Source organism: Petromyzon marinus, chromosome 73, assembly GCF_048934315.1.
Source record: "Petromyzon marinus isolate PM22_M1 ecotype Great Lakes invasive population chromosome 73, UKy_Petmar_22M1.pri1.0, whole genome shotgun sequence".
Taxonomy (NCBI): domain Eukaryota; kingdom Metazoa; phylum Chordata; class Hyperoartia; order Petromyzontiformes; family Petromyzontidae; genus Petromyzon; species Petromyzon marinus.
The window spans coordinates 1646739-1664549 of NC_133739.1; the positions used below are offsets into that span (position 1 = coordinate 1646739).

The 17811-nt window shown below is 51.8% G+C and overlaps 1 protein-coding gene across 1 annotated transcript in view; it reads left to right on the plus strand.

The window, feature by feature from the left end:
* SMS (spermine synthase) overlaps nt 1-17811 on the plus strand; it is a 73279-nt gene that overhangs the window by 17030 nt on the left and 38438 nt on the right. Inside the window, exons 3-5 of the mRNA XM_076055822.1 lie at nt 2367-2451; nt 5309-5370; nt 12802-12977. Coding sequence (XP_075911937.1) covers nt 2367-2451; nt 5309-5370; nt 12802-12977 — 323 coding nt within the window. The remainder of the gene's footprint in view (nt 1-2366; nt 2452-5308; nt 5371-12801; nt 12978-17811) is intronic.

Here is a 17811-nt window from a genome sequence, read left to right on the forward strand (position 1 = left end):
GCTAGAGGCTACACGGGGGATCTTTGTCTGTGTAGGTAGCTACTACTAACAGCACTTGCCCCTACAGCCTGTTAGAGGCTACACGGGGGAGCTTTGTCTGTGTAGGTAGCTACCACTAACAGCACTTGCCCCTACAGCCTGTTAGAGGCTACACGGGGATCTTTGTCTGTGTAGGTAGCTACTACTAACAGCACTTGCCCCTACAGCCTGCTAGAGACTACACGGGGATCTTTGTCTGTGTAGGTAGCTACTACTAACAGCACTTGCCCCTACAGTCTGCTAGAGGCTACACGGGGGATCTTTGTCTGTGTAGGTAGCTACTACTAACAGCACTTGCCCCTACAGCCTGCTAGAGACTACACGGGGGATCTTTGTCTGTGTAGGTAGCTACCACTAACAGCACTTGCCCCTACAGCCTGTTAGAGGCTACACGGGGGATCTTTGTCTGTGTAGGTAGCTACCATTAACAGCACTTGCCCCTACAGCCTGTTAGAGGCTACACGGGGGATCTTTGTCTGTGTAGGTAGCTACTACTAACAGCACTTGCCCCTACAGCCTGTTAGAGGCTACACGGGGGATCTTTGTCTGTGTAGGTAGCTACTACTAACAGCACTTGCCCCTACAGCCTGCTAGAGACTACACGGGGATCTTTGTCTGTGTAGGTAGCTACTACTAACAGCACTTGCCCCTACAGCCTGCTAGAGGCTACACGGGGGATCTTTGTCTTTGTGGGTAGCTACTACTAACAGCACTTGCCCCTACAGCCTGCTAGAGGCTACACGGGGGATCTTTGTCTTTGTGGGTAGCTACTACTAACAGCACTTGCCCCTACAGTCTGTTAGAGGCTACACGGGGGATCTTTGTCTGTGTAGATAGCTACTACTAACAGCACTTGCCCCTACAGTCTGCTAGAGGCTACCTGGGGGATCTTTGTCTGTGTAGGTAGCTACTACTAACAGCACTTGCCCCTACAGCCTGCTAGAGGCTACACGGGGGATCTTTGTCTGTGTAGGTAGCTACTACTAACAGCACTTGCCCCTACAGCCTGCTAGAGGCTACCTGGGGGATCTTTGTCTGTGTAGGTAGCTACTACTAACAGCACTTGCCGCTACAGTCTGCTAGAGGCTACACGGGGGATCTTTGTCTGTGTAGGTAGCTACTACTAACAGCACTTGCCCCTACAGCCTGTTAGAGGCTACACGGGGGAGCTTTGTCTGTGTAGGTAGCTACCACTAACAGCACTTGCCCCTACAGCCTGTTAGAGGCTACACGGGGATCTTTGTCTGTGTAGGTAGCTACTACTAACAGCACTTGCCCCTACAGCCTGCTAGATACTACACGGGGGATCTTTGTCTTTGTGGGTAGCTACTACTAACAGCACTTGCCCCTACAGCCTGCTAGAGGCTACACGGGGGGTCTTTGTGGGTAGCTACTACTAACAGCACTTACCCCTACAGTCTGTTAGAGGCTACACGGGGGATCTTTGTCTGTGTAGATAGCTACTACTAACAGCACTTGCCCCTACAGTCTGCTAGAGGCTACCTGGGGGATCTTTGTCTGTGTAGGTAGCTACTACTAACAGCACTTGCCCCTACAGCCTGCTAGAGGCTACACGGGGGATCTTTGTCTGTGTAGGTAGCTACTACTAACAGCACTTGCCCCTACAGCCTGTTAGAGGCTACCTGGGGGATCTTTGTCTGTGTAGGTAGCTACTACTGACAGCACTTGCCCCTACAGTCTGTTACAGTGTGTGACTGTGTGTGTGTGTAACTGTGTGTGACTGTGTGACTGTGTGGGACTGTGTGTAACTGTGTGTATGTGTGACTGTCTGTGTGTCACTGTGTCTGTGTATAACTGTGTGTGTGTAACTGTGTGTGTGTGTAACTGTGTGTGTAAATGTGTGTGTGTGACTGTGTGTGTGTAACTGTGTGTATTTGACTGTGTGTAACTGTGTGTGTGTGTGTGACTGTGTGTGTGTGTGACTGTGTGTGTGTGTCACTGTGTGTGTGTGTCACTGTGTGTGTGTGTAGGTGTGCGTGTTTGTGTGTGTAGGTGTGCGTGTTTGTGTGTGTAACTGTGGGTGTGTGAGTAACTGCGTGTATTTGACTGTATGTGTGTGTAACTGTGTGTGTGTGACTGTGTGTGTGTGTGTCACTGTGTGTGTGTGTAACTGTGTGTGTGTGTCACTGTGTGTGTGTGACTGTGTGTGTGTGTGTAGGTGTGCGTGTTTGTGTGTGTAACTGTGTGGGTGTGTGTGTAACTGTGTGTATTTGACTGTGTGTGTGTAACTGTGTGTGTGTCACTGTGTGTGTAACTGTGTGTGTGTGTGTCACTGTGTGTGTGTGACTGTGTGTGTGTGTGTGTAGGTGTGCGTGTTTGTGTGTGCGTGAATCTGGGCTACTCACGATTGACCTTCATCGCGACGAAGCTGTTTCCCCTTCTCCTGATGAGGTGAGCACTCACCTACTCACTCACCTACTCACCTACTCACTCACTCACTCACCTACTCACTCACCTACTCACTCATCTACTCACTCACCTACTCACTCACCTACTCACCCACCTACTCACTCACCTACTCACCTACTCACTCACCTACTCACTCACCTACTCACCTACTCACTCACCTACTCACTCACCTTCTCACCTACTCACTCACTCACCTACTTACTCAACTACTCACTCACCTACTCAAGCACTTACCTACTCACTCACTCACTCACCTACTCACCCACCTACTCACTCACCTACTCACCTACTCACTCACCTACTCACTCACCTACTCACCTACTCACTCACCTACTCACTCACCTACTCACTCATCTACTCACTCACCTACTCACCTACTCACGCACCTACTCACCTACTCACTCACCTACTCACCTACTCACTCATCTACTCACTCACCTACTCACTCACCTACTCACCTACTCACTCACTCACTCACCTACTCACTCACCCACTCACTCACTCACTCACCTACTCACTCACTCACCCACTCACTCACCTACTCACTCACTCACCTACTCACTCACTCACCCACTCACTCACTCACCTACTCACTCACTCACCTACTCACTCACCTACTCACTCACTCACCTACTCACCTACTCACTCACTCACCTACTCACCTACTCACTCACCTACTCACTCACCTACTCACTCACCTACTCACTCACCTACTCACTCACTCACCTACTCACTCACTTACTCACTCACTCACCTACTCACTCACCTACTCACTCACTCACGTACTCACTCACCTACTCACTCACTCACCTACTCACTCACCTACTCACTCACCTACTCACCTACTCACTCACCTACTCACTCACCTCCTCACTCACTCACTCACCTACTCACTCACTCACCTACTCACTCACCTACTCACTCACCCACCTACTCAATCACTCACCTACTCACTCACTCACTCACCTACTCACTCACTCACCCACCCACTCACTCACCTACTCACTCACTCACCTACTCACTCACCCACTCACTCACTCACCTACACACCTACTCACTCACCTACTCACTCACCTACTCACTCACCCACCTACTCAATCACTCACCTACTCACTCACTTACTCACTCACTCACCTACTCACTCACCTACTCACTCACTCACGTACTCACTCACCTACTCACTCACTCACCTACTCACTCACCTACTCACTCACCTACTCACCTACTCACTCACCTACTCACTCACCTCCTCACTCACTCACTCACCTACTCACTCACTCACCTACTCACTCACCTACTCACTCACCCACCTACTCAATCACTCACCTACTCACTCACCTACTCACTCACTCACCCACCCACTCACTCACCTACTCACTCACTCACCTACTCACTCACCCACTCACTCACTCACCTACACACCTACTCACTCACCTACTCACTCACCTACTCACCCACCTACTCAATCACTCACCTACTCACTCACTCACTCACCTACTCACTCACTCACCTACTCACTCACTCACTCACCTACACACTCACCTACTCACTCACTCACCCACTCACTCACCTACTCACTCACTCACCTACTCACCTACTCACTCACTCATCTACTCACTCACTCACTCACCTACTCACTCACCTACTCACTCACCTACTCACCTACTCACTCACCTACTCACTCACCTACTCACTCACTCACTCACCTACTCACTCACCTACTCACTCACCTACTCACTCACTCACTCACTTACTCACCTACTCACTCACCTACTCACTCACTCACCTACTCACTCACTCACCCACTCACTCACCTACTCACCTACTCACTCACCTCCTCACTCACCTACTCACTCACCTACTCACTCACTCACCTACTCACTCACTCACCCACTCACTCACCTACTCACCTCCTCACTCACCTCCTCACTCACCTACTCACTCACCCACTCACTCACTCACCTACTCACTCACTCATCTACTCACTCACCTACTCACTCACCTACTCACTCACCTACTCACCTACTCACTCACCTACTCACTCACCTACTCACCTACTCACTCACCTACTCACTCACTCACCTACTCACTCACCCACTCACCTACTCACTCACCTACTCACTCACCTACTCACTCACCTACTCACCTACTCACTCACCTACTCACTCACCTACTCACTCACTCACACACTCACTCACCTACTCACTCACCTACTCACCTACTCACCTACTCACTCACTCACCTACTCACTCACTCACCTACTCACTCACTCACCTACTCACCTACTCACTCACCTACTCACTCACCTACTCACTCACCCACCTACTCAATCACTCACCTACTCACTCACTCACTCACCTACTCACTCACTCACCTACTCACCTACTCACTCACCTACTCACTCACTCACCTACTCACTCACTCACCCACTCACTCACCTACTCACTCACCCACCTACTCAATCACTCACCTACTCACTCACTCACCTACTCACTCACTCACCCACTCACTCACCTACTCACTCACTCACCCACTCACTCACCTACTCACTCACCTACTCACTCACTCACCCTCCCACTCACTCACCTACTCACCCACTCACTCACCCACTCACTCACCCACTCACTCACCTACTCACTCACTCACCTCCTCACTCACCTCCTCACTCACTCACCACGATCTCCTGCGTACCAGGCGAGGTAGTCAACATCTGCTGACAGCTCTTGCCCCAATAACCCCTTGAGGCTACAGGGGCGAGTTGGTGTGTGGGAGCCTTTGTCTGTGTGGGCCGCTGCTGGTTTAATGGTCCGACGTTTCGGGCGCGGTGCCTCTTCCACAGCTGTTCTCAGCTCTGGAGGTCGCCCTGCGGGAACTGCGGACGGAGGTGCAACACCTGCGCAGGTCACTCACTTACACACTTACACTCTTACTTACACACTCACTTACTTACACACTTACACACACACTCACACACTCACTTACACACTTACACACTCACTTACTTACACACTTACACACTCACTTACACACTCACTTACACAATCACTTACACACTTACTTACACACTCACTTACACACTCACTTACACACTTACTTACACACTCACTTACACACTCACTTACACACTTACACACTCACTTACACTTACACACACACACTTACACACTTACTTACACACTCACTTACACACTTACTTACACACTTACTTACACACTTACACACTTACTTACACACTTACTTACACACTTACTTACACACTTACACACTCACTTACACTTACACACACACACTTACACACTTACTTACACACTTACACACTCACTTACACACTTACACACTCACTTACACTTACACACACACACTTACACACTTACTTACACACTTACACACTCACTTACACACTTACTTACACACTTACACACTTACTTACACACTTACACACTTACTTACACACTTACACACTTACTTACACACTTACTTACACACTCACTTACACACTTACACACTTACACACTTACTTACACACTTACACACTCACTTACACACTTACTTACACACTTACACACTTACTTACACACTTACACACTTACTTACACACTTACTTACACACTCACTTACACACTTACACACTCACACACTTACACACTTACACACTTACTTACACACTTACACACTTACTTACACACTTACTTACACACTTACACACTTACTTACACACACACACTTACACACTTACTTACACACTTACACACTCACTTACACACTTACTTACACACTTACACACTTACTTACACACTTACACACTCACACTTACTTACACACTCACTTACACACTCACTTGCACACTTACTTACACACTTACTTACACACTTACACACTTACTTACACACTTACACACTTACTTACACACTCACACACTCACTTACACACTTACACACTTACTTACATACACACTTACACACTTACTTACACACTTACTTACACACTCACACACTCACTTACACACTTACACACTTACTTACACACTTACACACTCACTCACTTACACACTTACACACTCACACACTTACACACTTACTTACACAATTACACACTTACTTACACACTTACACACTCACTTACACACTTACTTACACACTTACTTACACACTTACACACTTACTTACACACTTACACACTTACTTACACACTCACACACTCACTTACACACTTACACACTTACTTACATACACACTTACACACTTACTTACACACTTACTTACACACTCACACACTCACTTACACACTTACACACTTACTTACACACTTACACACTCACTCACTTACACACTTACACACTCACACACTTACACACTTACTTACACAATTACACACTTACTTACACACTTACTTACACACTTACACACTCACTTACACACTTACACACACACTTACACACTCACTCACACACTTACACACTCACTTACACACTTACTTACACACTTACACACTTACTTACACACTTACACACTCACTTACACACTCACTTACACACTTACACACTTACTCACACACTTACACACTCACTCACACACTTACACACTCACTTACACACACTCACACACTTACTTACACACACACTCACACACTTACACACTCACTTACACACTCACTTACACACTTACTTACACACTTACACACTCACACACTTACACACACACACTCACTTCCTTACACACTCACTTACACACTCACACACTCACTTCCACACTTACTTACACACTCACTTACACACTCACTTATACACTTACACACTCACACACTCACTTACACACTCACTTACACACTTACTTACGCACTTACACACTCACATACACACTCACTTCCACACTTACTTCCACACTTACTTACACACTCACTTACCCACTCACTTATACACTTACACACTTACACACTGACTTACACACTTACACACACACTTACTTACACAGTTATACACTCACACACTCACTTACACACTTACACACTCACACACTTACACGCTCACTTACACACTCACACGCTCACTAACTCACACAACAACAACCGCCATTCGCCACTAAGTGGCGGTGACGTCACCACGACGCTTGTGCCAGGCTATGTGCACCCTGAGGCCACGTGAAGTGTCCGAACGCCCGCTGGCAGTAGGTCACGGGGCAGACCCAGGTGCCACTGGTCGACTGACTGAGATGACTGGCTGATGCACCACCTGTGCCCCCTACTGTGCCAACCTGCTGTGCTTTAGCCACCCGGCGCTCCGCTCGCTGTTGTGAGCGTCGCTCCTCCGCCCTCCGTTGTTGTTGGAGGGCGACTGCCTCCAACTGCCCAGTAGCATCCTTCACGAGCCTCCTCCACAGAGGCCGATCTTGACACCGCTGGTACCAGTCATCGGCAAGTCCACTCAGCTCCACGTCCTCCTGTACCACATCACTCCATCTCTTCTCTAGCCCGTGCCGCGCCCGCTTAGCCCCCTCACTCCGGCCGAACAAAAGCTGTTTCGGCATGCGGTGGCTGGGCATGCGGGCTACATGACCCAGCCATCGCAGCCTTGCCTGCCGGAGGAGCTCACCGATGGGACCGTGCCCAGATCTTTCAAGGATTTGTGAGCTCATCACACAATCCAGCCTGGTTAAACCCAGGATGGATCGTAGGCAGGCTAGCCTAAATGTTTCTAACTGGCGAAGATGTTCCATTAGGGGGGTCCACGTTTCGCAAGCGTAGAGAAGGGAGGGAATGACCGTGGCCGAGAAGACCTGAAGCTTAGTGCGGAGCGACAGACCAGGTAGCTTCCACACAGCGTTACGCAATCGATGAAAAGATATTGCCGCTCGACTGATTCGGAGTGAGACCTCTGCTGTTAAACCGGAGCCGGTCATAGCACACTGCCCAGGTATGAGCAACTCTTCACTCTCTCCACAACTGCCCCATCACTGATTGGGAGTTGTGGGGGTGGAGTGTCCGATGGTACAAAATACCCAGGCAGGGGCTTAGTTTCTGTGGGGCTAATAGTAAGGCCCCATCTCTTAGTGGCACGCTCCAGTCTCAGCAGCAGCATCTCCAACTCCTCCTCTGAATGAGCAGCTATTACCAAATCATCGGCATACATAACGTGGTTGGCCAATAGGGAGCCATCCCTTGACCGCACCCGGGCATCGATCAGCCTCCCATTATATCTGTACCATATGGAGATTCCCCCGGTGCAGCTATTGAAGGCTTCACGAACTACGTGGTCAAAATAGATGTTAAATAATGTTGGAGCCAGAGGACATCCCTGTCGCACCCTAAGGTGAACAGGGAATGGCTCTGACTTCTGGCCACGTAGTTTTACCCGGGCCCGCTCACCATCATGAAGGTCCTTAATGAGCGTGAGCAGAGGGTAAGGGACTCCGAAACCATGAAGAACAACCCAGAGCCCAGGCCTACTGATGGTATCATAGGACTTGACCAGATCAATAAAGCAGAGATGTAGGTCTTGTTGGAATTCCCTACACCTCTGCTGTAGCAGACGGACAGAAAATATGGCATCTGTGCAGGACTGCCCTTTCCTGAAACCGCATTGGGGCTCCGCAAGCCTCTCCTCAGCATGCCTGGCAAGGCGATGCTGAATAATCCTTGCCAGGACCTTTCCCGGCACACTGAGGAGTGAGATGCCCCTGTAGTTGTTACAGTCTGTGCGGGTCCCCTTCTTAAAGAGGGGGACCACCAGGACATCCTTCCAATCCTGCGGAACCCGTCCAGTGGTCCAGACTGTTGTTATGATGTCATGTAGGGCAGTCTGTGCACAAACGCCACCCTCCCTCAGCATTTCGCTTGGGAGATCATCTCTGCCCGCTGCCTTTCCTGGTCTCAGACTCCGGATCGCCTTCAGTACTTCCTCAACAGATGGCACCTCAGCCAGCCACTCACAGGGGGTGGCTTCTTCCAATATTTGAGGCACCGCAGCCTCAGCAGGGTCATCCTCACTTTGTGCCACGATGTTTTCCTGGCTGAGGGATTTTCCCTCCCCCAGGACCTCACAGAAATGCTCAGCAAATCTGCAAACCTGTTCCTGGGGGTCGGAGATTGGATCACCATTTTTTCCCCTAATGATGTAATAGGTGTGGCGCTGCAGGTTACTTTTTTGATGGAGTTAAATAGAGATTTGTGATCGCGGGCCACTGAGGCAGACTCCATCTCCTCAGCAACCCGCGACCACCACCCATCCTTGCAGCGCCTCACGGCTCTCCAAACCTCTGAGCGAAGGCTGCGGTAAGCGTCCTCATTCTCTGACGTGGGATTCTGTAGCCGATGACAGTGGGCCTGTCGCTTTTTCTCAACCATCCTGAACACCTCTGTCAGCCAGGGTCTCTGGGGAGGTCTGGACTGTGTACCCAAAGCAGCCATTGCAGCTGCATGAGTCACAGTCCTAAACCTCGCCCATTTACCCTCGACATCAAGAGGAGTGGGGGACGATGCCAACCCCAGCCGCAAGTGATGATGAAAGTCTCGCTTGCAACTTTCATCAGCTAACTGAGACCAGGCCACTTTAGGTTGGAATGGGGTCCTGGGTGTACACCCACCACTGGAGTGGACGAATGGCAGGTGCATCTTATAGATGACTAGTCGATGGTCAGAGGGCAGATCAGCTCCACGGGAGGTCCTGGTGTCAAGGACGTGGGCTCGCATCTGCTGGTCGGTCACTATGAAGTCCAGCAGATGTTCTTGCTTGGACCCGGCATGCATCCATGATGTTGTGTGGATGCGCCAATGCCGAAACAGCGTGTTGGTAATTACAAGCCCATGGGCTGCACAAATATCTAGCAGCCTCCTACCGTTGTTATTGAGCTGATCTGGCCGATGCCCTCCAATCACTCCAGACCAGGTGCCAGGATCATGACCAACTCGGGCATTGAAGTCACCCAACATGATGACTCTATCCCGAGGGGCCACTTTAGCCAGCACCTGTGACAGGAGGTCATAGAAGGCATCTGACTCATCGGCTTTGCCTGCATCCCTCCACGGATGTTCGTCTTCGGTGGCGGCATAAGTAACCACGACCACCATTCCTCGCCTCCGGTTGATGGGAAGGCGAGCCCAAAGTAGCCTGGGGCTTACAGCTTCCCACACCTCACCGCCACGCTCCCACGCCCCCTTCATTCTTTTGTTCAAAGAAGACCCACACCCTGTTGTTTGGCAGTCTCCTGCCCCGAGTAGAGGACTGTCCACCCCTCATGGTGGCAGGAGCCAGAACCGGTCCACCGGACCTCCTGAATGCCACAGAGATCCAGGCGGTACCGGTCCAGCTCCCGACAGAGGAGTGGCAGCCTCTCCTCCGCAGTGAGCGTTCGAACATTCCACGTGGCCACACGAAGTGGCTTTTCGTTGTTTCTGGAGGAGCCCCGAGGGTAGAGATTCAATCTCCTGGCTCCGCCAAATGGGGTTTGGCCAGGAGACGTCATAGACGCCTGTCCCCCCCGGGGCCTCCGGCACAAGCTTATTAGTTAGATATTTTATACGTGGTTTAGTGGTAATTAATTGAAGGTGGAGGGGTTACCAGCCCCTCGCACCCATCCAGAGCCCCCGTTTAGCCACTGTGGTGGTCACAGATGCCATGAGGGGAGGAGCCAATCGGAATTGGCCCTCCCCCCACAGCACTGTCCACGACAGAGTTGCCCGTCAGGCACCGCGAGGAGGTAGGGGGTTGTTTTGCCGGATACACTCACTCACTCACGCACTGACTTACACGCTCACTTCCTTACACACTCAAACGCTCACACGCTCACACACTCACTCACTTACACACTTACACACTCACACGCTCACACGCTCGCTCAATCACTCACACACTCACTCACTGACTTACACATTCACACGCTCACTTACTCACTAACTTACACACTCACACACTCACATGCTCGCTCAATCACTCACGCACTAATACGCTCGCTCACACAATCATAAACTCACTCACACACTCACAGGCTCATTAACATATACTCACTCACACGCTCACTAACAAACACACTTACACACTCACCCACTTACACACTCACTCACTCACTTACACACTCACACGCTCACTTACACACTCATTTACACACTCACACGCTCGCTTAATCACTCACACACTAACACGCTCGCTCAATCACTCACACACTCACTCACTCACTTACACACTCACACGCTCACTAACACACACTCACTTGCTCACTAACACACACTCAAACACTCACTCACACACACTTACACACTCACAAGCTCACTTACACACTCACACACTCACTTACACACTCACACGCTCGCTCAATCACTCACACACTCACTTGCACACTCCCACGCTCACTAAGACATGCTCACTTACACACTCACACGCTCACTAACACATACACTCACTCATTAACACACCCACTCACTCACTCACACGCTCACTCACCCACTCACTCACTCACACGCTCACTCACCCACTCACTCACTCACACACTCACTCACCCACCCACTCACTCACTCACCCACCCACCCACTCACTCACCCACCCACTCACTCACTCACCCACTCACTCACACGCTCACTCACCCACTCACTCACTCACCAACTCACTCACTCACCCAATCACTCACCCACTCACCCACTCACTCACTCACCCACTCATTCACTCACCCACCCACTCACTCACCCACTCACTCACCCACCCACTCACCCACCCACTCACTCACTCACTCACCCACCCACTCACTCACTCACCCACTCACACACTCACCCACGCACTCACTCACTCACCCACTCACCCACTCACTCACCCACTCACTCACTCACTCACCCACTCACACACTCACCCACTCACTCACTCACTCACCCACTCACCCACTCACTCACCCACCCACTCACTCACTCACTCATCCACTCACACACTCACCCACTCACACCCTCACCCACTCATACACTCACTCACCCACTCACTCACTCACCCACCCACCCCCCCACCCACCCCCCCACCCACCCCCCCATCCACCTACTCACTCACCCACCCACTCACTCACACACTCACTCACCCACTCACTCACTCACCCACCCACCCACTCACTCACTCACTCACCCACTCACTCACCCACTCACCCACTCACTCACCCACTCACTCACACGCTCACTCACCCACTTACACACTCACTCACTCACTCACCCACTCACTCACTCACTCACCCACTCACTCACTCACCACTCACTCACTCACTCACCCACTCACTCACTCACCCACTCACACACTCACCCACTCACTCACTCACCCACCCACCCCCCCACCCACCCACCCACCCACCCCCCCACCCACCCACCCCCCAGGCTGCCCCCTGTGCACCGTGGGGGTCCCGTGGAGCGATTCTGGGCCCTGTCGGATGGCCGCGTGGTGGAGTACGACTTTGAGGAGGAGACGCTCACCACTCGCTCGGCCTACCAGAGCGTGAGAGTGCTCCGCTCCCCCCAGTACGGGAGCACTCTGGTGCTCAACGGGGACGTCAGTGAGTCACTACCACACCACTACCACCATCACTACCACCACTACCACACCACCACTACCACACCACCACCACCACCGCTGTGACTTTGAGGAGGAGACGCTGACCACTCGCTCGGCCTACCAGAGCGTGAGAGTGCTCCGCTCCCCACAGTACGGGAGCACTCTGGTGCTCAACGGGGACGTCAGTGAGTCACTACCACACCACCACCACCGCTACCACCACTACCACACCACCACTACCACCACCACACCACCACTACTACCACCACCACCACTACCACCACCTACACCACCACTCTCACCTCTACCACCACCTACACCACCACTACCACACCACCACCACCACACCACCACTACCACCACTACCACCACTCACCACACCACCACCACCGCTACCACACCACCACCACCACCACTACCACCACTACCACACCACCACCGCTGTGACTTTGAGGAGGAGACGCTGACCACTCGCTCGGCCTACCAGAGCGTGAGAGTGCTCCGCTCCCCACAGTACGGGAGCACTCTGGTGCTCAACGGGGACGTCAGTGAGTCACCACCACAACACCACCACCATCACCACTACCACACCACCACCACCACCACACCACCACCACCACTACCACACCACCACCACCGCTACTACTACCACTACCACCACCACTACCACCACCACTACCACCACTACCACTACCACACCACCACTACCACACCACTACCACCACCACCACACCACCACCACACCACCACCACCACTACCACCACTACCACCACCACCACCGCTACCACCACCACCACACCACCACCACCACACCACCACCACCACACCACCACCACACCACCACCACCACCACACCATCACCACACCATCACCACCACACCACCACCACACCACCACCACCACCGCTACGACACCACCACCACTCACCACCACCACCACCACCACACCACCACCACCGCCACTGTGACTTTGACGGGGAGACACTCAGCTCTGTGTGTGTCTGTGTGTCCACGGGGCAAGTCAGATCTACAAACACAGACACAATTTCCACCGAGAGGATGGTTTCAAATTAAGCAACCATTGGAAAGATATAGTAATAGGTTTTACCCTTTTAACTGGCACAAAAACTGACACCTTTATTTAAGACATCATGTTTGCAATATCCACAACACAAGTAGTCAAAATGTAAACAAAAGAGACAACTCTGATAATAATATTGGCACCGTCCTTGAATTTGATTGGTCCACACCAGAGACGGCTTTTCTTAGAGCCCTTTAGTCTCTCCACTGGTGTTGGACCAGAAGACGCCAAAAGGCGTACAACTCAAAAACAGCGCCACCATCAGAGTTATTGAGGGCTCGGGGTGAGCATTTACATTATGAGACCTCCTTTGCCAGTAACAAGATATAGGAATAGGTTTTACCCTTTTAACTGGCACACATTGGAAAGATGTGCTAAATCGAACTAAACATTAAACTAATTTTTAATGGTACAGTATATATATTTTTTCAAGTAGTGGTACCCCAAACTTTCACAGCCCTTATAAATCCCCTTTTCACACCATCAGTAGGTAAACTCTCCCTACCCCCCTGCGCCAAACGGCAAGTCCACCGGCACGTACACCACCTCTACACCACCTCTATGCTAAGTCGGCCAATCAAATGCTTATTTTTAATGCTAATTCCTTTGTCAAGGCGCTCTGTTTCCTCTCACACAGCTTAAAGGTCCGCGGTCTGAGCGTGGTTGTGTTTCACTCCAGCGCTGTCCTCGAGACAGCCTGATCCCTTCACCTGATGAAGGCCGCTTGTGTTGTGGCCGAAACGTCGTGATTTTTGTTGTTTTATTTTTTTACCTACGTGGTGACTTTACTCAATAGAGCCAAAGAGTATGTCTGTGTGTGTGTGTGTGACTGTGTGTGTGTGTGACTGTGTGTGCAAAACAACCCCCTACCTCCTCGCGGTGCCGGACGGGCAACTCTGTCGTGGACAGTGCTGTGGGGGGAGTTCCAATTTTGATTGGCTCCTCCCCTCATGGCATATGTGTCCACCACAGGGGCTAAACGGGGGCTCTGGACGGGTGCGAGGGGCTGGTAACCCCTCCACCTTCAATTAATTACCACAAAACCACGAATTAAAGTGAAATATGTAACAACTAAGCTTGTGCCGGAGGCCCCGGGGGGCCAGGCGTCTATGACGTCTCCTGGCCAAACCCCAATTGGCGGAGCCAGGAGATTGAATACCTACCCTCGGGGCTACTCCAGAAACAACGAAAAGCCACTACGGGTGGCCACGTGGAATGTTCGAACGCTCACTGCAGAGGAGAGGCTGCCACTCCTCTGTCGGGAGCTGGACCGGTACCGCCTGGATCTATGCGGCATTCAGGAGGTCCGGTGGACCGGCTCTGGCTCCTGCCACCATGAGGGGTGGACAGTCCTCTACTCGGGGCAGCAGACTGCCAAACAACAGGGTGTGGGTCTTCTTTTGAACAAAAGAATGAAGGGGGCGTGGGAGCGTGGCGGTGAGGTGTGGGAAGCTGTAAGCCCCAGGCTACTTTGGGCTCGCCTTCCCATCAACCGGAGGCGAGGAATGGTGGTCGTGGTTACTTATGCCCCCACCGAAGATGAACATCCGTGGAGGGATGCAGGCAAAGCCGATGAGTCAGATGCCTTCTATGACCTCCTGTCACAGGTGCTGGCTAAAGTGGCCCCTCGGGATAGAGTCATCATGTTGGGTGACTTCAATGCCCGAGTTGGTCATGATACTGGCACCTGGTCTGGAGTGATTGGAGGGCATGGGCCAGATCAGCTCAATAACAATGGTAGGAGGCTGCTAGATTTTTGTGCAGCCCATGGGCTTGTAATTACCAACACGCTGTTCCGGCATCGGCGCATCCACACAACATCATGGATGCATGCCGGGTCCAAGCAAGAACATCTGCTGGACTACATAGTGACGGACCAGCGAATGCGAGCCCATGTCCTTGACACCAGGACCTACCGTGGAGCTGATCTGCCCTCTGACCATCGACTAGTCATCTGTAAGATGCGCCTGCCATTCTTCCACTCCGGTGGTGGGTGTACACCCAGGACCCCATTCCAACCTAAAGTGGCCTGGTCTCAGTTATCTGATGAAAGTTGCAAGCGAGAATTTCATCATCGCTTGCGGCTGGGATTGGCATCGTCCCCGACTCCTCCTGATGTCGAGGGTAAATGGGCGAGGTTTAGGACTGTGACTCATGCAGCTGCAATGGCTGCTTTGGGTACGCGGTCCAGACCTCCCCAGACACCCTGGATGACAGAGGAGTTGTTCAGGATGGTTGAGAAAAAGCGACAGGCCCACTGTCATCGGCTACAGAATCCCACGTCAGAGAATGAGGAGGCTTACCGCAGCCTTCGCTCGGAGGTTCGGAGAGCCGTGAGGCGCTGCAAGGATGGGTGGTGGTCGCGGGTTGCTGAGGAGATGGAGTCTGCCTCAGTGGCCCGTGATCACAAATCGCTATTTAACTCCATCAAAAAAGTAACCTGCAGCGCCACACCTATTACCATCATTAGGGGAAAAAACGGTGATCCAATTTCCGACCCCCAGGAACAGGTTCGCAGATTTGCTGAGCATTTCTGTGAGGTCCTGGGGGAGGGAAAATCCCACAGCCAGGAAAACATCGCGGCACAAAGTGAGGATGACCCTGCTGAGGCTGCGGTGCCTCAAATATTGGATGAAGTCACCCCCTGTGAGTGGCTGGCTGAGGTGCCATCTGCTGAGGAAGTATTGAAGGCGATCCGGAGTCTGAGACCAGGAAAGGCAGCGGGCAGAGATGATCTCCCAAGCGAAATGCTGAGGGAGGGTGGCGTTTGTGCACAGACTGCCCTATATGACATCATAACAACAGTCTGGACCACTGGACGGGTTCCGCAGGATTGGAAGGATGCCCTGGTGGTCCCCCTTTTTAAGAAGGGCGACCGCACAGACTGTCACAACTACAGGGGCATCTCACTCCTCAGTGTGCCGGGAAAGGTCCTGGCAAGGATTATTCAGCATCGCCTTGCCAGGCACGCTGAGGAGAGGCTTGCGGAGCCCCAATGCGGTTTCAGGAAAGGGCGGTCCTGCACAGATGCCATATTTTCTGTCCGTCTGCTACAGCAGAGGTGTAGGGAATTCCAACAAGACCTACATCTCTGCTTTATTGACCTGGTCAAGGCCTATGATACCATCAGTAGGCCTGGGCTCTGGGTCGTTCTTCGTGCTTTTGGAGTACCTGACCCTCCGCTCACGATCATTAAGGACCTTCATGATGGTGAGCGGGCCCGGGTAAAACTACGTGGCCGGGAGTCAGAGCCATTCCCTGTACACCTTGGGGTGCGACAGGGATGTCCTCTGGCTCCCACATTATTTAACATCTATTTTGACCACGTAGTTCGTGAAGCCTTCAATAGCTGTACCGGGGGAATCTCCATATGGTACAGATATAATGGGAGGCTAATCGATGCCCGGGTGCGGTCAAGGGATGGCTCCCTATTGCTCAACCACGTTATGTATGCTGATGACTTGGTAATAGCTGCTCAGTCAGAGGAGGAGTTGCAGACGCTGCTGCTGAGACTGGAGCGTGCCACTAAGAGGTGGGGCCTTACCATCAGCCCCACCAAAACTAAGCACCTGCCTGGGTATTTTGTACCATCGGACACTCCACCCCCACAACTCCCAATCGGTGATGGGGCAGTTGTGGAGAGAGTGGAGAGTTTCCCATACCTGGGCAGTGTGCTTATGACTGGCTCCAGTTTAACAGCAGAGGTCTCACTCCGAATCAGTCGAGCGGCAATATCTTTTCATCGGTTGCGTAA